The 23,151-nt window shown below is 36.7% G+C and overlaps 4 protein-coding genes and 1 pseudogene across 5 annotated transcripts; 2 read left to right on the forward strand and 3 right to left on the reverse strand.

The window, feature by feature from the left end:
• Positions 1-1,049: 1,049 nt before the first annotated feature.
• On the forward strand, positions 1,050-6,029 carry LOC103967433 (annotated as a pseudogene).
• A 203-nt stretch (positions 6,030-6,232) lies between these two features.
• On the reverse strand, positions 6,233-8,097 carry LOC103967405 (photosynthetic NDH subunit of subcomplex B 2, chloroplastic). The gene is made up of 3 exons (XM_009380661.3): positions 7,581-8,097; positions 7,019-7,459; positions 6,233-6,535 (listed from the first exon to the last, which is right to left on the reverse strand). Exons 1-3 carry the CDS (start codon positions 8,007-8,009, stop codon positions 6,335-6,337), a joined length of 1,071 nt encoding a protein of 356 aa, XP_009378936.2. The 5' UTR covers positions 8,010-8,097; the 3' UTR covers positions 6,233-6,334.
• Positions 8,098-8,904: 807 nt separating this feature from the next.
• LOC103967410 (T-complex protein 1 subunit theta-like) lies at positions 8,905-15,968 on the reverse strand. Its single transcript, XM_018652401.2, has 13 exons — positions 15,690-15,968; positions 15,300-15,562; positions 15,041-15,187; positions 14,747-14,908; positions 13,412-13,489; positions 12,265-12,398; positions 12,015-12,087; positions 11,830-11,907; positions 11,164-11,286; positions 10,906-11,000; positions 10,575-10,784; positions 9,982-10,039; positions 8,905-9,194 (listed from the first exon to the last, which is right to left on the reverse strand). The coding sequence occupies exons 1-13, from the start codon at positions 15,823-15,825 to the stop codon at positions 9,126-9,128; spliced, it is 1,626 nt and encodes a 541-aa protein (XP_018507917.2). The 5' UTR covers positions 15,826-15,968; the 3' UTR covers positions 8,905-9,125.
• An 807-nt stretch (positions 15,969-16,775) lies between these two features.
• LOC103967408 (60S ribosomal protein L11) lies at positions 16,776-19,065 on the forward strand. 2 transcript variants are annotated; one of them, XM_009380665.3, is made up of 5 exons: positions 16,776-16,922; positions 17,036-17,143; positions 17,264-17,306; positions 18,160-18,355; positions 18,682-19,065. In XM_009380665.3, exons 1-5 carry the CDS (start codon positions 16,920-16,922, stop codon positions 18,878-18,880), a joined length of 549 nt encoding a protein of 182 aa, XP_009378940.2. In that variant the 5' UTR covers positions 16,776-16,919; the 3' UTR covers positions 18,881-19,065. The 2 variants fall into 2 exon arrangements, with proteins under 2 accessions (XP_009378940.2, XP_009378939.2); XM_009380664.2 differs by lacking the exon at positions 16,776-16,922 and having other exon boundaries at positions 17,030-17,143.
• A 63-nt stretch (positions 19,066-19,128) lies between these two features.
• Positions 19,129-20,838, reverse strand: LOC103967407 (probable endopeptidase p60). The gene is made up of 3 exons (XM_009380663.3): positions 20,488-20,838; positions 20,123-20,233; positions 19,129-19,440 (listed from the first exon to the last, which is right to left on the reverse strand). The coding sequence occupies exons 1-3, from the start codon at positions 20,740-20,742 to the stop codon at positions 19,360-19,362; spliced, it is 447 nt and encodes a 148-aa protein (XP_009378938.2). The 5' UTR covers positions 20,743-20,838; the 3' UTR covers positions 19,129-19,359.
• Positions 20,839-23,151: the final 2,313 nt, after the last annotated feature.

Below are 23,151 nucleotides of genomic sequence, written 5' to 3' on the forward strand. Positions count from 1 at the left end.
GAGAGCCATCCCAAGATGGGTGATCCACTAGGAAGTTCTCGTGTGAGTTCCCAGAAATAAAACCGTTAGGGTGTGGTAGGGTCCCAAAGCAGACAATATCGTGCTACAATGGTGTCGAGCCCGGGGGTGGGGCGCCGGGCCGGGATGTGACATAAATCATGACAGTTAGGCCTCCCATTGGGTCGGAAAAATTGAGTTTGATTCAATTTTATAGGAATCAAACTCTTGAGATGGTCTGAGAATTTTGAGTTTTAAATAGTGATTTCATTTCTCGAGTTTAATATTAAACTCATGAGTTTGATTCTTATACAGTAAATAACTAATTATTTGAGAAATATAAAAAGTAGAGAAAAGGAGATATAGATGGTTTTACACAATTACATATTTTCGTTTTGAATAAAGAAAAAAAAATATCCAATAAGCAAAGGGATCAATAATTATTATAATCAAGAAGAAGAAGAAGAAAAAAAAAATAAAATAAAAGAACCTTTGCATGTTAGCTTTAAATTACTATTTTATTTTGTAATCTAAGACTTTGATTCATGGAAACTTGTTTGTTTTGATATAAACGATATCATGGGAAATGAATTGAACTCGGAATATTTGGTAGTCGGGTATAAGGATAACTGTTGTTAAGCAATTGAATTATAATGTCTTTTTTATTAACTCGCAAAATTTGGTCCAACTACAGATGTATTTTTCTTGTGAAAACAAAAAATGGCTGGTGGATTTTATTAATTAGCTATTAGATTTTGTTTAAATGAGTTTGAACACATAAAATTTGAGGAAAAGAAGAAAGAAAAAGAAAAGGGAAGGATTTGTTTAATTAGCTATGAATTTTATACACATGGAAGATCTAATCTGAACCAATAATTAAATAAATCTCAGCCACAAAACACTATAAATTAAGCCTTAGAGAAATATTTTTCATTGAAAATTTTCAAGAACATATTTGAACTAGTACAAAATCATGACCAGTCAGGGTTGGAGTGTGTTACTGTACCTTGCTTTTTTAAGCTTGACTGTTGCAAGTTGGTGCCTCATCGCCAATGCCTCGCCAAATACCAACGAGGATGAGGGAAAAACACGCATGGGCACTTCTAGTTGCTGGATCAAATGGTTATATGAATTATAGGCATCAGGTTTCATTTTGTCCAAAATTTTTGCTTGCAGTGTAAAACTCGTTTGGATGTGTTTTTAAAATGACTGAAGACTCTTTTGGTAAAAATGTTTTTAGAACCAATCTTTAGTAAAAATGCAAGTAAATCCTTAAAAAACACTTAAAAGTGCTTATTGGAAGAAGCACATTCTTAGTGTTTCTTGCAGAAAATACTTTAAGTACTTTTGGAATAGAAAAATATTTCCTCTAAAAGCTTTTTCAGTCATTTTAAAAAAAATATTCAAACGAGCACATAATTTTCTTTCTACAAAGCGTTCGTCCTCTAACAAAATAATGCTCGTGTAAATAACATATCGATGATATGTTTTATTGATCCGTTTTTAACCTCAAACAAAGGCCACACATTCTGCATAGAGAAAATCACTGTGGCTTAATTATTGCAGGCTGATGTATGCCATGCATGCCAAATACTGAAGAAAGGTGGAATGAATGATGAAAATATCATTGTTTTCATGTATGATGATATTGCATTGGCCGAGGATAATCCCAAACCTGGTGTCATCATCAACAAGCCAGACGGCAAGGATGTTTATAAAGGAGTTCCAAAGGTTTATTTGTTCTAATTGATTTCTAATTGAGTAATGCTAACAGGATTTTCTGTTATCTTACAGTTTATTGTTAATTTTTGTGCCAAATTATAAAGCATTGTGTCAAAATTATAAGGAGTGGACAATCTATGAAAAGTGTCATTTTTTGAGAGAGTCCCCTTGGTATTTCTCATTCTAATTACTAGCATAATTATAAGTTTAACCGTAATTCATTTTTTTAATGAAAATATAGAAGAATAAGATGAGATTAGCTCTTTGTCAACAATAGCGCGCAGATTTTAGATGTACTTGATTAGATTTTTTTTTTTCTTTTCATTTTTTCAATCAGGATTATATAAAGGATGATGTGAATGCAGCGAATTGTATGCAGTTATTCTTGGGAACAAAAGTGCCCTCAGTGGAGGTAGTGGCAAGGTTCTGAATAGTGGTCCAAATGATCATGTATTCATATACTATACTGATCATGGTGCTACAGGATTAATTGGTTAGTAACTATTAATATTTTTCTTATTTTCTTGCCGAGGTTCTACGAACAGGTGTGACTTGTGCAATAAAATTTAAGAACCCAATAAAGATTGAAAAACCTAAGTGGAAGTTGCCCCAAATTATGAACCAAAACCTTATTGGGAAACAAAGAAGAAATTCTAGTTCTTGGCACCTTTTTCCCGAAAGAATGGTTGGGGTTTTTCATTTCACTTGGTCTATTTGGATTCTTCCCATTACGTTAATAACTATTTGATTTTTTATTTTTAGTGTTCATTTTTTGTGCTTGACGCAAAATCGAACGCAGTAACGTTTTAGGATTCATACAATCAACCACACTTAGTGGAACAAAATTCGGTTGTTGTTGTTGTTTGTATTTTTTGTGCTTGAGATATAAGAAAAATATATGGTGCAAGAGAAAAATACAGAAGAGCTAATGGATGAATGCCGGGAGGAGATATAAAATTTCGAAAACTAAAAAGGGTATCCCCTAAATTGTTTCAATTTGTTTTCAAGATCGATTTTGTTTTTATTCATTTGTCGTTCTTTCGTTATCTCCCTCAACCACCCTTCATCTCTTATTTCTGCTTTATACTTTCCGTATATGATCTCAAGCACAAAGTAAAAACCAAAACAAAAATGGCACAGCTTTCAATTTGGATTTTATTTGCTAAAAGTTTCTTTGACTTTTTAACTAGTACAAAATTAGTATTTAAATTAAAAAAAGAAAAGGATTTATATTTGATCTCTGTCCAATTAATTATTGCATAACTACAGACGTCTGCATAAAATGTTTCCAGGGATGCCTGTTGGTGATCCTGTTTACGCTAAAGATCTTGTACATGTGTTGGAGAAAAAAAAATGAGGCTAAGAGCAACTCTAGCGTATAAAAGACCCTCAGGCAACTGCCTGTAAAATCCTTTACAGTGAATAGTAATTAACTTTAATGAACAGTAATTACCTTTTGTATTTCCATCCCTAACTAAATAGTCATAACAATAGGTAATAAAATATTAGTATTTTTTATTTTATAAAATAATACAAAATAATTTTATTTGTAATTTCGGATAAGATTTTTAATCGTTCTCGTTGTGACACGTGTCATTATCCGAAAAGACAATTTTTTGTGATAGATTTCGATAAGATTTGTAACCAATCACATCGCGCCATGTGGCACAATAAGATTTTTAACCAATCGTTGAGGATAGAAAAGTAAAATCAATTTTTTTTTTTTGAATTTGTTTATTAATTTTTAACATTTTTTATTAACTTAATTAATTTCTGCCGTTAGATTAACAAAAATTTGAAATCCAAGCCTCCAGATTGTGCCACGTGGCACAGCTGTAATTTTTTTCCTTTTTGTCTTTTTTTTATTAAAGGCAAATAACGTGGACCGTTGATCTGAAATCCAACGGCTGATATTGTGCTATGTCAGCTAGTCGTTTGGGGAAGGTTTGAAATTTTTTTTTACTGTTGGAAATCCAAACTTATGGACCGCTAGCCCCACCGACTGAAAAACTGTCGATGACGCGCCCCCACACGCACGTGCACAACACACGTCTGACGCAAATTTTTTTATAACGTGGCTGACGTCAGCCATGCATCATTTGACCTCAGGCTCTCAGCCCTGCGATTCGAGCCCACCCTATCACTCAGGCCCCCCTCCCTCCCTCAGCCCAAATGCCTGCATGGGCTGGGGCAAGGAGAGGGAGGCAATTGGATGAAATGGTTGCTGGTCCACTGGGCTATCCCCCACGATGGAGTTGCTCTAAAGGTTACAAAAGCATGGTAAGAATTCTTTTTGACTTAATAAATAGTAAGTGAATAGGGTGTTGGGTGTTGGGTTTCTACTAATGTGTCATGGACCGCAACGTAATACTTTCGAACTCCCTCATTCTTCTTAATAATAATAATTTGAAAAGAAAAAAAAATCCTAGTTCATAAGAATTTTCCGCTGCCTCACTAAATCTAAATTACCACTTCAAAATTAAGGCATTTATTAATTTATTTATAAAAATTATATATATGATCAGGTAATTTACCTGGAAGCTTGTAGCTCTGGGAGTATGTTTGAGGGTCTCCTTCCAAACAGCATAAATATTTACGCTACGACTGCAGCAAATGCAGAAGAGAGTAGTTACGCAACTTACTGCCCTGGCCAAGTTCATGTTCCTCCAGAATATCACACCTGGTTGGGAGACTTGTACAGTATATCCTGGATGGAGGATTGGTATGCATGCAATATATATAACATATTTTAATGCAACAAAATACTTTGATTTATCAGTATTTAAACAAGTTTAAATCCAATCCAAGGCTGATACTAATTACTTTGCTCTTGCGTTGGACTTTTGGTATTTACATTCACAGCAGCGATGCAGAAGATTTGCAGACAGAAACTTTGGCCAAGCAATATGAACTGGTAAAATCATGAAATTTGTCTTTTCAAATTTAGGGGCTTATTGATCCCTGTCCCATTTAAAATCGTGAATTTTTTTTAGTCTTAAATCTAATTATCTTTTTAAATTAAAATGTAGTATTAATCTGCAACTTCCTCTTTTCTTACTGTAAATTATGATTTTATTTAAATGTCTAAACAAGATCTGTAGTCTTGCAATATAAGAAATTTTCTTGCCATATAAAGTAAATGTATGATAATCATGTCAACGAAATTACAGGTTCGAAAAAGAACAAATGCATCTCATGTTATGGAGTATGGAGATATGAGTCATAGGCAGGATGTCCTCTCTACTTACATGGCTAGAGCTCCTGCAGCAAACCCTAGCTATACTTCACTTCCATCAAAGACACCTCCGCATCGAGCTCAAGGGTTGTTAACCAACTCGACGCTGACCTCATTTACTTCCTGCTCAAGGTTTAAACTCTTAGTTTATCCTCTCTACCCTCAAATGTTCTTTATTTGCATTATAACGTTGATACATGGTTCAGATTTGTAGTCTGACAACATATGAGAAATTTCGTCATACACTTTGATAATTTAATTCTATGAGCTCGAGATGTTCGTCTTAAATCTATGAACCATGTCCCTTTAATCTTCAGTTCCATGGAGCTCCAACTGGTTCTCAGAAGAAGCTGGAAGCTCAGAAGCAGCTGCTGGATGAAATTTCTCAAAGGGAGCATGCGGACTACAGCGTAAAGAAAATTGGCGAGCTTTTGTTTGGGAATGAGATGGCCTCAGAGCTGTTGATGAATGTCAGGCCTCCGGGGCAACCGTTGGTAGATGATTGGGACTGCTTTAAGACGCTTGTAAGTTCTTCCGCTAACTACAAACATAACGTTACAGACTAAGCCAATTAGCCAGGGCAATGAATCCGACGCCTGACACCTGAGTTCAAATCCCACCACGGAAGATTATTGTAGTTTAGACATTAGAGTATCGCTCCCCTTTAGAAAATTATTGTGCTAATTGTGTATTTAGTTCTTTTAATTAAACTAATAAATTGGATGTTAATCGATGTTGGAATTTTATTTTATTTTTGTATGTAGTTGGGAACTTATGAGAGGCGTTGTGGAGGTTTATCAAGATATGGAAGGAATAACACAAGGGCAATTGCCAACATATGCAATGCTGGGACCAGCATGGAGAAAATGGATGCAGCCTAACATGAAGCTTGTTCTAAGAAACCCCATCTCTAGTTTTAATTTGTTTCTGATTGAACTAAGTAATTAAATAGATAATCATGCATATGTGACACCTGTCATGCATCTTCTTCTTAAGTTGGTTGAATACCATCGTATTGGCAAAACAAATTTCAATGCAAATAGACCGTCAAAATTGACATGAATGGTTGGTCTAGTTGTATTCAGTCTCTATTTTATTAGACATCTGGAACAAAAACGTCAAATAGAAGCTTTCTTTCTATGTTACATGGGGAATTGAGGGCTCAAACTATGGTGGTAGCTCATATATAATCTTGAGCTGATGCGAAGGGAATTTAGATTGTTTGTGAGGTTTTAAGGCGCCAACAACTAAAAATCTACACTTTCATTCTCTAAAAGCGATTTTAAACGCACTTCTAAATTGAAAATAAACAATTAATTAGTTCACTCAGATATATAGAATTAAAAGAAGAAGAAAAAAAATTGATTTTAGATGATTTATTTACGACAAATTATCGTGCTCAATAACTTGAGCTCCTCTCCATTCCTCAGCAGGGTTAATAACCACAGGAACGAGCAATGAAGCTGGTCCAGTGCATATAAAGTACTCCTTACTGCCATATTTCTCATAGAAAGAACCAGGACTTGACAAATATATATCCTCAAATCCCATGCGTATCACCCTGTAGAACAAATCACGCCCCTGAAATATTCACAAACCAATAAAACAAAATGAGTTTGTCTATATACATATATGAACATGTACAACATTTCATAGGATTGCTAGTTTTCCCGCCCGACCGTGAATCAGAACCCTTGATTAAGGTAAGTGGCACGGCCCTGATTCACAGTCGGGAAATCCGGTCAGAAGCTGCCAAACAATATCAAGTGGCTTTACGTCCGGCCGAGCCAAGTTTCCATCCTTTATGTTTTTGTCGATTTTTTGTTGCTTAGATTGAACAACACATCAAACTCTCGGTCATGAGATTTGAGCTCAGAAAATGAAGGTATATAACTGCCACTAGACTAAATGTGTTTTTTTCCATTAAAAAACACATGAAACTCTCATCCGTCAATACGTGCTCCAACAAAGTGAAGATTAAATATCACTAAACTATACGCGCATAAGCTATGTTTATGTTTTTCAGGACTTAAATGTAAAAATAGTAGATAATGAATGTGTTACCTGATCCAGTGTTTCATATTTTGAAGGTGGGGTGTTATAAACGGGCTTCAATCTCTCTTGAGGAGGCGCAGCATAGACTCTGCTGAGCTTGTTTTTCAAAATGGTGTACGGCACATCCTGCCGGCTCCAGGAACCTGGTTTTTCTCGAGCCTCAGAACCGAAAGAGAACCACCCTGGAGTGTCAGCTTTCATTGCTTCCCCGGGAGACATAATTTCGAAAGGAGAAGACGGGGGAGGGTGCGCAGTGTAGCCACATCCCTTGAGACCTTGGATTGCTGCTCCGCCTCGTCGTTTAAATTTGAAGTGGCTTAGTATAGCATTCGTCATAGTCACCGGCTTCCGGCCTTTGTTTTTCACAATCACAGCCGTTGCCATGCTTACTGGATAGAGTGTCACAACATATGTTATATCAAGTGTTCCACTAGTGCTGCTTAGCTCAACCTGCAACAAATTAAGTTCCGAACCCAATGGGAAAATAAGGAAACAATACATTCATCCGAAAATTTTACTATGTGCCAGTGTATCCTGGAGTTTTTGTTTGTAATTGCAATCGAAAAATTACCTGGAGAGCATCGATGGCATCGGAATCAACATCTTTAACTGTCCATTCGGAAGCGGAAAGAAGTGAGCCTTTAGCGCCTGCTTCCGATGCATCATTCAAAACCAAACCAATTCCCCCCTTGGCTTTGGTAGAATCCGTTTCATTGCCTGGAATGGTGTACAGAACCTCCTGAAAGCCGTCGTCTTTCCAGTACACCTTTGGCTTGTATGAAGTCACATGGGCATTGGGTATTTGAAGCTTTAATGAACTTCCATTTCTGACTGTGAGCTCAACAATTGGGACGCTGTCCGACTCAGAAAACTTGATGCCTTTTCTGCCAAATTTGTCACTGAGGGTCTCTGGAACCGAAATTGCCGGTGCAGAAGCAGCTGTTGAAGAAGCTCTTATCATCTTTGAAGTGGGAACAGAGAAGGAAAGAAGAGAAGCCATGGGAGTAAGAGAGAGAATGAAGAAGCTTTTGACAGCTTCCACTCACTCTAGTCACTGGTTTGTTAGGAGGCTCATCCTTTTTGCTCAAACTGTTTTGTTTGGATGTATATTTTGGACACTACCACTTTTTCTCTTGGCTCAGCCTATCTGTTCAAAGTTCCACATAAATGTTTCTTTGCAAACCTTAAGCATAATCCTAAGGGATTGGTTTAGTGGAAAGCGAGTAAAGGTTTGAAATGCCAAATTTGAGTTCAAACTCCCATGAATGTATTTCTTAGGGCCACTGGCTTTGCTTTGGCTTACATTGTGCCCTCATGTAGTATCCAGGCTACATAAGAAGAGGATTAATACATCATCAATGTATGGTACGATATCTTCTATGTTCAAAAAAGAAACTCAGTGGTTTCAAGTTTTGGCAATACAGCATTTATCTAACTGACAAATCTGACAGCTTACGGGCTTGTTTGAAAGTGCTTTTAAAATGACTAAAAACACTTTTGTTGAAAATGTTTTTGTTGAAAATGTTTTTACAATGAACCCTTGGTAAAAAAGCCAATAAATCCTTATATAAAAAAAATAAAATAAAAACACACACACACACACTTGGAAGTGCTTTCTAAAGCACTTCAACTGCTTTAGGAGCCCAAAAGGAATTCTCTAAATGCACCCTCATTCATTTCAAGAGCAATTCGAAACGAAGCTATAACTTAAATTATATAGCACTTATCCCCTCTAGCGACTGAGAATTCCCGAGAAAGACTTGAAGTCGACTCACCATCCCCAACTCGAATTACAAACATTCAGCATCTACAGCAAAGATTGTACAATCTCAGACTATATTCGTGGCATTCATCACTAATGCTTGAAAAAGATTCAAGAGCTAAATACAACAGAGAACAAAATTCATTCAAGCTTTTCACTAAACATGGCTCAAGCACCAAATCGTCTTTCCTATTCAAAATCCGTACACCCCAACATCGGGAAAACAACGCGTCTACTGTAACATAAAAGTGGCATTTACAAAGTGTGATCAGCGATAAGTTTCTTTTCCTCTAAAAAAAACTGTTTCTAAAATGTGCTTTTCATATCTTAATGAAACAAAATGTCGCACGAAAATTAGTCTTCGTCCATCCCGGCAGGCTGATCTCTCCGACTTGGGCCACCTGCTGGTTTTGCCATTATGATCTGCAACACAGTCGAAGGCATTGTCAATAAACACTTCTTATTGAATATTAGAAACATCTCAGTCGTGAAATTAGATAAACAACTTTCGACACTGGACTAGACATCAAGATAGCTTTTATGCACTTTGTGATCCTGTTTTCGTCGTTTAATTTTCTATTAGTAGGTAATCATCAAGAGCCAATCAACCAAACCTTTTTAATTTTCTATTAGTAGGTAATCATCAAGAGCCAATCAACCAAACCTTTGAAAAACGACCCCCAACTTATACACTCAGCTGTGATAAGATGGGTAACAATACCAGATGCTCTATTAGAAAATACATTTGGAAGCTGAAAATTTACTCTCACATATTTAGGTAACCAGAAAACCCGACAGCCAAGCATATAGAATTCCTATTTCCTATCAAGCCTTCTGCACTGACGCCAAATTTACTAAAAAAGTAAAACAGTGCACAAAACTATCCTTCTTCTTTTCTGTTGTGGAAAAGAAAAAACTAACATTTGTGGTTCTTTATCGTTATAATGGAACTTTGCTTTGTGTGGGTACACATGAATATATGCGTGTGTACTAAGTTAGAAAGTAGCTCAAAGATGAAATGAGAGAAACATTTCATAAAACAAAAAGATAAATAGACAATTAATCCATAGTGCCTCGACCAATTTCTAACTAACTAGCATTTTTCTACTTTCGCCTCAAAAGATGCAACCGGAGATTTATAAAAGAAGTGCATACCAAGTTTGGGTACTCCAAAACTAAGAAACTTATTGGCAAATATAAGATATATTACCTGATCTACTCGTAGAACAGTGCAGGCAGCATCTGCAGCATACTTAAGAGCAAAGAACCTGAAACAAACAGCCCAACAAAGAAGATTGTTACCTATAAGACATGATAAGACTTTCCTGACCAACCAAAACACATTGATTCCCATAAATTAAGGAAAAAGAACAGTCTACAATTACTAAAATATCCAATATGTATGAATTCAAGATCTTTTCAAGTTACTACTCACTTATCCAAATGAAACCTTATTTGTCCCAAAATACTACAAATCCTTTCACGCAGCTGTAGCTCATATTGACTAATGTGAACCATCCACAAGTATCTTTAAAACAAATAAATGAAAAATGTTGCATTGTCGTTTCATTATAACTCAATGACTAGGTCATGTGGTGAATAAAGGATTTCAGCATAAAGATGTAGTTGTTAGACCACAAAACTTAAAACTTCTTTTGCAAACAAATTTCAGACCAAAATTTAATGTGCAAAACTTAATCTTCAGAACAATATTGCGTCAAACATCACAGCTGTAACAGCATACAACGTATTGAGAACTCTCACACAAAAGCATGGATTGTTACAAGACATCTAACAGCTTACTTGGTTATGTGGAGGTCCCAAACATTAAGAGTTGACACATCTTTGCAACAGCCTCCCTCCAAGTCAAGGCCAACTTTGGTATTTCCTGATGCATGTTCAGCATATAGAGAAGATATGATCTCCATTGCATTAAGCCCAGCATTTTCAGCCAGTGTTTTAGGTACCATCTCAAAGCTTTCAGCAAATTTTGCTATAGCATACTGATCCAATCTGCAAAACCATTGTTTTAGTACGTTATTTCACTCATGCCCAATCGAGGCCAACAACAGGCATGTTACATATAAAAAATCACTGAAACATAAATAAAATACAAAAGGCAGAGACTATTTACCCTGTTTCTGTAAAAGAGAATTCCTTTACTCTCCTAGCTAACTCAATTTCAGTAGCTGCAGCTCCAGGAACAATACGGCTATCCTTGCACATTGCCTGAAAATGAAATGCATTATGATAGAAAGATTCCAATGGCTTGGACACCTGCTTAAACAATTTTCTTAAAAGTTCCTGAGAACCATACACTAGTAATGATGCAGAGGTAATACAAAACCATCCCAAGAAGAACATATGAATCTGAAGGTTTCTCGTAAATTACCTTATACGTGTTCACTCCATCATCAACTGCTCTTTCAAGGTCATCCAATATACTGTCAGTACTCCCTCGTAGAAGCACAGTGGATACAGAGTTACCCCCTTCTTCATTCTTCACAACAGTGACCTGCATGATAAATCAATGGGTTAAAAAGAAATAAGGAAGAACAAATCAGGCCAGAGAAAAAAAAAAAAAAATTATAAACCAAATTCTATGCCCAGTGTTGTTATCTCAGTCATTTGGTGTGAATCAGAGCAAGGCCGAAGAACAGGCTCTGCTGTACGGTTTAGCAAGACATGCTTCTGCCATGACAATGAAACGGCGCAAGGTACAAACGATGCTGCAGTGACAGCAAGAATGCCACAAACTACCTGTATCTTTTCCTATGCTTTTTGTTTATCTTTGAATACTTGAGCAGCTTTCTTCTGAGAGAGTTTGAACCTTCTCAATTGGTTGTTTGCACAGTTATATACAATTGATATACTGAGGTTAGTTTGGGACTGTATTTTATAGGACAAAGTGAATGTTATTTGTTCTGGGAAGTTTATACTTGTAATTAATTCTTTTAATTATTTATATTTCTTCCAATTAAAGTAACATGTCTTAACCTCACCTCAACACCCACCCCCATGAAAATACTGATGTTCATGGAAACAACTTTCAACATACCCTAACACCAGCAATTTCCTCGACCGAGACAGAGTCAACATATCCCAAATCATCTGGGTTAGGCTGGCTGAGCTTCAACTGTTGCAAAAATACAAAGTGTATTAAGAAGCATTCGATAAGGTACTCATAAGTTATATGACCAAAAACAGGTTTTCTCATAAGATATCAAATTCTTCTAAAATTACCATGGCAACAGCACCAGTTGTACGGCAAAAGCGTCTCAACTCAAACTTTGAACTGATTTTTAACACCATGAGCCTGGAACCAAGAACTAGAAAGTCAAAACACAAAAGGAGCTCAAGGATATCTAAAGAGATCTAAAAGTACACATGTTGAAGTGTTTATCTGATTCTGCAGTTCTAAGTAAAACAGTTAATGTAGCATGAATGCTACAAGGTCCGAAAAAGTTAAAAATAACAAGAAGTTAACACTTACTTGTACCGCTCACAAAAATGTAGTGCCATCTCTCCAACTGCTGCTCCGCTGACAATTACTTTAGCACCGGAATCTGCAACTGCTTTGATGAGCTCCTCAATTTTAGCTTCTTCTGTTTTTGCATAATTTTCTAGCTACATGATGACCAAGAAAACAGTTGCTAGTTAATGACATATCAACCACGTTAAACTAAACTTTGCAAATAATGGAAACATATAGGCAAAACAGTAATACACAGAGACTATAGAAACAGACATTTTATATTGCTAATACCAAAGAGAGAAAGACAAGGTCAGAACGATTTAAAATAAAATCTGTTAAACTAATCATGCAAATACCAAATAATTCAGTCATCACCCGATTCAAACATATTTACCATGTCTCAATTTCCTGAGACTAAAAATAAAGAAGGAATATAATCAAAAGTGGTTGCATGGATCTGTAAGGGACAATGAGTTTACAGTAGTCTGCATACACACTAGATTTCAGTAGAGTCATGAGGCTTAATTGTATTTGTACATGAGGTTAGTCTTGTCATTAGAGTTCAAGAACCCATGTCAACCTAACACTGTTTAAATATGAAAACCTAAACTACTATATGTTTATATTAGTATACACATACACGAGACTGCTTCTTAAACAGGATCTCACAGTTCAAGTGGAAATGTCCAAACAATGCAGCAAAATATTCAAATCCCACACTTCAAGGCCCCAAACACAGAGCTAAATTCTAAATCCCTAATCCTAAAACCCAACATTACACCCTAGAATAACAAATTATCTCATTACATGGAAAGGATGATAAAGAAACCCAAAGAGAGCGTAGTTCAAAAGGGTTGGAATCCCACAATGTGAGACCCCGTCAGAGGAACTATTAAGATGTATTATATATGACACAATTCTAGACACAGGGAAATTGTACCAAATCATCAATGACATGTAGATATACATGTCGCTACGAATTGGTTATGAGATGCACGGTATATTGTCCTCGCAACACCCACAGGAACCAATAATTTGTGTCTTTATAAAAACTTATCAACATAAAAGACTTCTCTCACTAATAAAGGACTTCTATTTACAACACAAAAGATTTCTCTCACTAATCCGCTTCAACACAAAGAGCACCTTCCTCTTCGTCAATTACCTGGTCAGCGGTATGAATTAGGACGGTTCCTTTGGTCTCAGTTGCAGAGGTATCAACACAACCAGCAAACACAGCAACCTGAAAAGGTAAAATAGAATATACAAGCTGAGATACCTGAACCTTGCAAGCATATATTTAGAGCACATAAAAAAGTCAAAGGATTTTTTTAATAAGAACTGGATCACACAACGAACAACAGGCATGAACAATCATAAAGAATTATGAACTACAACAGAAGAAAGTTTAAAAAATAAATGGCACCAAAACTATATAAATTTAATTACTATTATTCATATCAACAATTCACAAAACACAAACATAGAACAAATTTAGCTCCAAACCCTTTTTGGTTCAATAATTTAACACTATAAACGAAAGACTGAAGCACACTCATATTAGGTATATGTACTATCCAAAAAGCAAAAAAAAAAAAAATATATATATATATATATATATATGTCTGAATATCAATTACCCTTACATAGAACAAAAACAACAAATAAAATGGTCAAATATATACAGAATGTAAAGCATTGGACTTTATTGGGTTATCAGTTGTTCTCCAAAGTCTTTAGAGTTTACTAAACTAAACAAGCCGTCACAGTTAAAAAAAGTAAAATACTACATTATTATGTGAATTGCAGTTAACCAGGTCACTATTTTCCTGCTTCCAAAGGTTTGAAGTGTGACAAATAGGGGACATTGTAAGTCCAAAACAGACCAACACCTACCCTATTCTCACTGGTATTTCTTTGATCAAACATCATCAGACCAACACAGACCAAAGGTTTATTTTAATCCTTCAACAAATCTACCATTTCCAGTGATTTTTTTCTGAAATATCATTGAATTAAACTGTCTCTGACAAACAAAAAGCAAATCAATTTACGCATCTGACATTGGCAAATATCAACCAGCTTAATGTCATTTAATGGTGGCGAAAAAGTATGATAAATGATAATCATGCTAACTTTCCTGTTACAATCATTGAATTTTCCCTTCCCTACACCCAGCATTCCATGCTGGAAGTTCAAATAAAGTGCACCTCTGCCCATCATTTACAAGTTGCTTCAAATTTTAAATGAGATTCTCAGTATAATGTCCCTACAGTTCCAGAGAAACCAATAATTTGTGCCTTTATATCAAAGTCCAAAGGTGAAGAATAGTGAAAACTCCATAAGTGGCGCTAAAAGGACAACTCAAAGTAATTAGCAATGAGTAATCTGTCCAAGTTTTTAATAGACCATGTGGAAACAAAACACGTAATTTCAAGGGTATAGCATGTACATTTTATGCAAACTGTTCAAAAGTACATATACATAAAGGACTGCTAACCTTGGCCTTATCCATTCGCTTTATACTCCCCAGAGCATCAGTTTTCAACACCATACCTCGAACTACTGTACAATTATGCAAACCCCCTCCCACAATCTTTGCAACACGTACATTATCCACATTGAAGTTTACCGGGTTCTTCGGGCACACTTGTATACATGCCTATATCATCCAATATTAGAAATTGCTAGCAAACAGTAATATACTATTCTTCTTTCCTTGGCTTCAAAGTAACTTAGTAGCTGAAGTAGAAACTAAGTAATAACACATAAGGGGATAAAATTAAATACTTACATCGGCAACAAGCGAGGATAAGATATCTTCTTGCCCGAATTGCTTGCTGGCAATAGCAGCTTTCATTCTACAAACCACTTGTTCTTTGTTGCGCACATCCATGTTCTCAGAACCTTCCTCAACCAGTCCATCTAAGATTTCAATTGTCTGAAACATTCAAAAAACGGAACAAAACTCAGAACACAAGAATTCCAATGATCTCCGTTCGACGAAAGAAAAAAAAAAAAAAAAAATCAGTCATAAAACGGAGTTGACAAACCTTTTTGATGGCTTTGTTGTATCCACTAATGATCTCGCTCGGGTGCAGGCCCATCCTGATAAGCTCCTCTGCGTTTTGAAGGAGCTCCCCGGCAAAAGAAATGGTGAGATTAGCGCCATCGCCGATTTCTTCCTGCTGAGCCCTGCCTGCCAAAACCAATATCTTGGCAGCAGGATGCTGAACCTCCAGTTCATTGACAATGGTGGCGGCATCATTGGTCACAAATAGCTTGTCCAAATGATTGATTACCATCTTGTTCATACCTGATCAGTGAAAAAGCAGACAAATAATTCAAAAAAAAAAAAAATTAAAAATCTACTTGCAAAAGTATGCATCTGATAAACCAAAAGGTCGTGTGATTTGTAGTGCGTAGAGTAAGAGAGGACATACCATTGGGACCGAGAGAAGTTCTGGTGATGGTGGAGAGTTGCTTGCAGGCATCGATGTTCTTCAGCACCGCCTCGTCCAAACCGGAGAGATGCTTGTGGCCCTCCTTCAGCATCGATTGTATTCCGTAGGGCTGCATTCCGAACACCTTCTTCTTCTTCTTCTTCTTCTTCTGCTACTCCTGTATTTTTCTTTGCAACTGCAACCCTAGAAAAGTAGCAATGGCCGCTTAAACCTTGCTCCCTCAAACTGAAGCTTTTTCTCGTTCAATCCAGACGCTTCTAGTTCTAGCGGGCTTTTCTTCTCCATTAAAAGAGACAAAACCATAACTACTGACCAGTAAGTACTCTATTTTTACTGACGGCTTACGTGGCCCAATAGGCGTATTAAATAAAAGATTCTCCCATGAAGTAGAAAGAGACAAAAACATAACTACTGTTAGTGTTTTTTCAGAATTTTAATTTTAGTCCATTACCTCTTTTAACTTTTATAAATAGTCAATTTTCCTCGTTGCATTAGATCTAAAATTTTACATCCAATTTTTCATTCTTTTAGCCTCATACAGTTGTCATGTGTTGTATGCGTGATCAAAATAGACAATAAATTTGATGAAAATTTTTAAAATTTAGTATCATGAGAAAAATCGGTTATTTATAAAAGTTCAGAGAGTAATTGAGAGAATTAAAGTTTTAAAAGGAAATATGCTAATTATAAAAATTTAAACAATAATAAACTAAAATTAAAATTCAAGAAGAAAATTGACGTCACATACAAATTTTAGAGGCAAATCGACAAATATGCTAAGTACGAATGAGTGATTCATGTGACAATATTCTCCACGGGCGGGCCAGTGCGAAGCTACCGAAGCCCTAGAAAGGGATCCTCTTCGGATCCCTTTCTCCTAATCCACCAAATGAAGGGATTCGTACCGTTGAAATTTGATTCGACGGTTGAAGTTATTATAACTTTTAAAGTGTATCTCTATTTGCAGCCGTTTGATCAAATTTTAACGGCACGAATCCCCTGATTTGATGGATTAGAGGAAGGGATTCAGAGATGATCCCTTTCCAAAACATAAAAGCAAAACTGTAATTTTGAAAGTCTAAGAGGGGTAATTCTGTCTCCTAAAACCCTAGCTCCGCATAAGCTGGACCTCTTGTCATATTTGGGCTCTTGACCCTCTCTCACTCTTCATACCAGACAGCTCCTGCGGCTGCCACCCACCAATCCCGAATGGTCTCTCTCTCTCTCTGTCTTCGGTTTCAATGTTTAATTTCTGCATTTGGGTGTTGGTTAATCAAGTTTGGTAATGGTTGTGATTTGGATTTTGTGGTGTGTGAGAAATGCAGGCTGAAGAGAAGAAGTTGGCGAACCCCATGAGGGAGATCAAGGTCCAGAAGCTGGTCCTCAACATCTCCGTCGGTGAGAGCGGAGATAGACTCACGAGAGCCGCCAAGGTACTCCCCATTGCTATCCTCACCACCCATCTCACACAAATTCTGTAATGCCATCTTCTAGTAGAGCCTGTAGAGGAATTTATGTTTTCTGTTTGATTTAATTGTTTTTTTTTTTTGAAGGTTTTGGAGCAACTCAGTGGCCAAACACCCGTTTTCTCCAAAGGTAATAAATTTTTTTACCCGTTTGGATTTTTATTGGTGACTTAGAGTACTTGGCTCTGGCGGAAGGAAGACGTGACACAAAATCGAGCGCAATGGCGTTCTAGGATTCGTATAGCTGACCCCACTTAGTGGGAAAAGGCTTTGTTGTTGTTATTTGGATTTTTATTGGCAATTCATTTTTTCCATTATTTCATCTGTCTGCTGCTACAAATTAGTTTGCTTTTTCATGGGTTCTGGGATTTGGGGGGTTCTCATTGGAAATGAAATCAAAATCTTGGATTTATGTTTCACTATGTTGACTACTTCTTTTGTTATTTGTTTTCGGAATCGTAAATTGACTATGAGTTTGAGTGCATTAAGAGTTTTCTGATTTTATCTGTATCGTGGGGCGGTTTTTGCGTATGATCTTTTCCTTTGTGTTTCATCAATTTGCCTATATTTTACCTTCATATTGTTTCAACGGTTGAGGAATTTTGTCTATAATGCTCCAAGAGCCCAAAAGTTGAATTGAGTGTGGACTTTGTTCTGTTTTCGTGCTTTTAGCCCTTCTAGTTAGATATGTTTAAGGTCTTGGCTAATGACTTAGTTGTTAAGGAGTCTAGCAGATTGACGTTGAGTCTAGCGGATTGACGTTGTTAACTCTGGTTAAATTTTCTAGTAAAAAAGGTTTTTGCTGATAGACCAGCCTCTTCTGTATTTTGCTTTGTGGAACTAGGTAGTGTGAATGTATGAATTTTTGGAATTTTCCTTTTATTGGATGGTAATTTTTCATTTGGTTTATGAGTATTTGTTGTACATGTTTTCATCTGTTCTATACCGTGTATTTGTGTGATTTTCTCATTTTCAATGTATAGCAAGGTACACTGTCCGATCCTTTGGTATCAGGCGTAATGAGAAGATTGCCTGTTACGTCACCGTGAGGGGTGACAAGGCAATGCAACTTTTGGAGAGTGGATTGAAGGTCAAGGAATATGAGTTGCTACGAAGGAACTTTAGTGACACTGGTTGTTTTGGATTTGGCATCCAGGAGCACATTGATTTGGGAATCAAGTAAGCTGCTTTATTTTCTAGAATAAATGGATTCGTGATTTTGCAGGAGACCGAAATAGCTGAATTTTGTAGATGACATGTAATTTCCGTCTGCTATGTACAGGCGTTTTGCATGCATAGTAGTGTATTTGCTAGTTAGGATTGTCCTATAACTTTACAGTGACTCTTAGGAAGCAGTTCTTAGTTTGTTTCGTATTCCGCCCTGGAAGTGGTTATAGAAACTTTGCGTCAATTTGATTGTTGTTTGGACTCTTTTGTTGCTTTTCCTGTCTTATGTATCTGATGTTCTTACTCAATGCATTGTTTATTTATTATCTTTCTTTCAGGTACGATCCTTCTACTGGTATCTATGGAATGGATTTCTACGTTGTTTTGGAGCGTCCAGGTTATCGTGTGGGTCGTCGTCGCAGGTGCAAGTCTCGCGTGGGGATCCGGCACAGGGTCACAAAGGATGATGCCATGAAATGGTTCCAGGTCAAGTATGAGGGTGTGATTCTTAATAAGTCGCAGCAGCTCACAGCTTAGGCCCCAACTTTTGTCGAATTAGTTTGTTCAGTCTCTATGACCAGCCTCTCGTAAATTTCAGTTTTGTCAAAGCTTGAGTTAAGGTTTGGAACAGAATATGTTAATTTGTTTTTCGAATGATACGCTTCTGGATATACCTCTAAAAATTTTGAAGTTACTATATACCATTAGATCTTGAGTTGCCTAGAATTTCGGTTTCTTTGCTGCACGCTTGTCGTAAGCTTCTTGTTTGTGTCGAAACAAGTGTATTGATCCGCTTGAAAATATGTTCGATTTAAAAGAGTCAAGTACAAATTTACTTCTCAACTTCAGGTAATGAAACAAACGGAACAAAGGATGTAAAGCAGACAACAGCGACTGCATTTGATTGCCAACATTTCTTGAAACTACAAAGGATGTAAGGGACGCAAAAGCGACCTGCATTTGATTGCCTAACATTTCTCCAAACTCGTTTATAGGACGACAGGGAGCATATGTGTTCATGGAATGATAAGCTTCTTGCCAGCATAGATCGTATCTCCGGTAAGACCGTTCGCCTCTTTGATCGCATCAATGGATACCTAATATGAGACGTGCACGAAAAGATAATGTATACATCAATTGAAAAGCAAACCAAGATTACCAAAATAAATATAACAAGTCATACTGCTGCGATTCAATTGAAGTAGACCTTGTGCAACGAGCAACGAGATATGCAGATTGTCTTAACCTTCAATCGTTTCTCGAGTGGAAGCACTCAAGTGTTATATGTTGCTCTAGTAACCAACATTCAATCCGTTGATCAAATGTTATATGTTGCTCTAGTAACCAAGTAACATTCAAATCCCTTGAGTCGGTTAGTTGGATCAAGTATGTTTAATCACAAACGAGCCACTTCTTTGCAAGTGACAAATTTCAAGGTTTTCAAAACATGGCCTAGAATTTCCCAAACATTCAAGACAAAAGAGCAGGAACTTTACTTTCAAAGTGGGTCGAAAATTTCACAGCTGTTTTCTTTTTCCAGGGGTTGCGTCTTGTTTGTATGATTATTGTTCGAAAAACAGATTCACAATGTGCAAGTTAAAGGTGTTTTCAACATCTCTTCAACATATATCTCCCAAAGCATATGGATATGGTTTAAAATCATAAACTTAGCAGGCCGCAATTCGACGCCCAAAGAACTACTTCATGGATGCCAATTCTCCAAGAAAAAAGTAAACACATGTGCAATACAAAGACAGTTAAAATAGTTGAAAAGCTTACCCCATGTTCTCTGGAGAGTCCCCAAAGAGTGTCTCCTTTCTCGATCTCTATCGTTCTATGCGATGACTTCGGCGTCTCCTGTACATTTTGGTCCTTGCTGGTAATGGATTTCTGCAATAACATCCACAAATCAAATCAATGTCGATTTTTCAGTGTGCTGAACACAGCCCGATAAAACGATAAAATACACTGAAAATTTTCTCCAAAACTAAATCAGAATATAAGTAAAGGGTTTTTTTCTCTTTCTAAAATGTACACATGATTTGATCACTCAAATAACAATAAAAATTCAAAAATTCACAAACAAGTCGAAACAAACAAGGAAATGGGCGACCCCAAATCGTCTAATCAAAACTTGCAGGTACCGGAGGTGGAGGGTGTGGTTCCTTGACAGTGATGGGTTGCTGTTGCTGGGAAGGGATGGGCGGCTGCGAAGGAGGCTGAATGGCCTGAGTTGACTCGGAGAGTGGAGGAGTTTCTTCATTTCCGCTTTTGTTAAAAGGGTTTAGAGCTTTGAGAATGCTCATAGCGATGCCGGAGAACACCACTAAGCCGGCAGTCTTGGCGATGGAGTCGTCCTTAGGATCGCCATCGCCAGCGGCGGAGCTTCGGTCGGACATTGATGGTTGGTTCAGGGGGAAGGGAAGGCGAGGAGAAGAGCTTGAGACTTTAAGTTGGAATTTTGAGGGTTTTCAGGGAGATCTCCTGCTTTCGCATTTAGACCAAATTACCCACTTATTCACAATCCAACCCCCCCCCACCCCCCCCCCCCCCCCCCCCCGGCCGCGGCGGGCGCTTCTCTCTCTCTCCAACAAAACAACCCGCGCGGGGGCCACCGCCAAAAACCCAACCCAAGCCCAATCTTTAGGCTAAAAGCTGAATGCCAAATCAAGGCCGAATAACCCCAAGATTTAGCCCACAAACTCGTGGACTCACCCAAAATTAGCCCAGTCTCGGCTCGTTCACTCTTCCACTCGCCTCATGCGGGCCGTTTGCCCGATAGGGAGGGCCCTATCAGGGCAGCTGTCGGCCACAAACCAGAGCCTAAAGGCTTTTTTCTGCATCCTACGGCTGGCATTTTTGGACCGGTTGATCCAACGGTTCAGATTCAAATTATGTTTTTTTTTTAAATGTTATTTTAAAATGCATTGAATCCAACAGCTGAGATTGAATATAATCAAATCTAATAGAAAAAAAAAAAAAAAAAAATCTAACGGCCCAAATTTAAATCCAACGGCTAAAATAATTAAAAATATATATTTAACTCAAAATTCACCCAAAAACTCTGTACATACCTATGTATTTGTTCAAACATCCACACAAAACTCAATTTTCTCCCACAATTCTTCCTTTCTTTCTACCATTTCGAAATTGTTTAACATGGCAAGAGAGCATATTACAGGTGGAAATTTAACCTGTGAGGAAGATGTTGTTTTATGCTTGGCATGAGTTTCTGTTAGCGAAGATAGTCCAGTTGGCACAAATGAACGCCCCATGACAGAACATGATAACTAGATTCGGCATGGTGCTCATATTGCATAAGCAAGTTTGCAAGTTCAGCTTCTGCGTTGATCATTTATGCATCCTCAATGTCAAGGCTTGTTTGGTCTTGTGTCATCTGCATTGCCCTGCTACGCCTTCTTCTATCACCTATTGATGAGATATTGAGGATTTTTAGGAAACAAAAACACTTTGAAAGTTGAAAGATTGGTGAATATAAAGGATGATTGAAGGTTGAAAAAAATTGTGTGATCAACTGATAGTCAACCTGTGTTTATGTAGATGATGATTGATGAAAGTTAAAAGATTGGTGAAAGTTGAAAATTGGGGAAAGTTGAAGGCTTGCTTTGTGAAAAGATTTAGTGATTTTTCAATATTTTTCGGAATTTAAATATTTTTAGATTAAAATGTTCATAAAATTAATTTACGATAATCTACATAATTTTTTTTTAAGTTAATTTAAGAAGAAAAAAAATTAGCCTAAGTTCATTCTTTAATAATCCCGGACTAAAATTTTAGGCCAGAAGGGTTGGAGCAGAAAAGCTGTTTTTAGGCTAAAAACTAAATTTTGCGAGCTAAAAAATTTGGCTTTTAGCTCAAAGGTTGGAGATGGTCTTAAGGACCATTTTTTTATCTTACAAATAAGTACCGATTTTTCTTTAAAAAAAGAGTACTGATTTATACATGTCTATATATTTTGGGAACTATTATTAACACTCCTAAAATTTGATTTTACACTCCTCAAAAGTGTACAAGTGTATTTTTATTTCTAATTATAAAAAGTTTGGAATGCAAAACAAAATTTTTAAAGTGCCAATAACTATTCCCTATATTTTAATTTAGTATAATTATATTAGAGTATTTTCACCGACAAATACAAATTTGAGACATAAAAATCACATTTATATTTCTCATTTACTAGCGGAACTCACAAATGAACGTCCCGTGACAGAACCACGATAGCTAGATTTGGCATGATGCGCATATTGCATAAGCTAGTTTGCAAATTCGGCTTCTTCGTTGTTCATTTTTGCATCCGCAGTTGCAAGGCTTGCTTGGTATTGTGCCATCTGCATTGTCAAGCTACACCTTCTTCTATCACTCATTGATGAGATAATAATGATTTTGAGGAAACAAAAATACTTTGAAAGTTGGGAGATTGGTGAATACGTTGTGTGATGGTTAGATATTCAACACATGCTTATATAGAGGATGATTGAAGGTTTGTGGTTAGATATTCCCATGTTTGGTGTGTTATACATCTCTATCATGTGTTTTGTATATGCTTCATATGTGCTTTGTGTGTCTTGTGTGTTTCATATACATGATTTTCATATTCTTCCATAGTGTTTCATGAGTTTCATGTATCGATTAGTGATTTTTCAATATTTATCGGAATTTAACTATTTTGGATTAAAATGTTCATAAAATTAATTTATGATAGTCTACATTTTTTTTAAAGTTATTTTTAAAAAAAAAAATTAGCCTAAATTCATTCTTTAATAATCTGAGGATAAAATTCTAAGCCG

The sequence above is a fragment of a genome, unplaced genomic scaffold (assembly GCF_019419815.1).
Source record: "Pyrus x bretschneideri cultivar Hongxiangsu unplaced genomic scaffold, Pyrus_bretschneideri_v1 Contig71, whole genome shotgun sequence".
NCBI classification, from domain to species: Eukaryota; Viridiplantae; Streptophyta; class Magnoliopsida; order Rosales; family Rosaceae; genus Pyrus; species Pyrus x bretschneideri.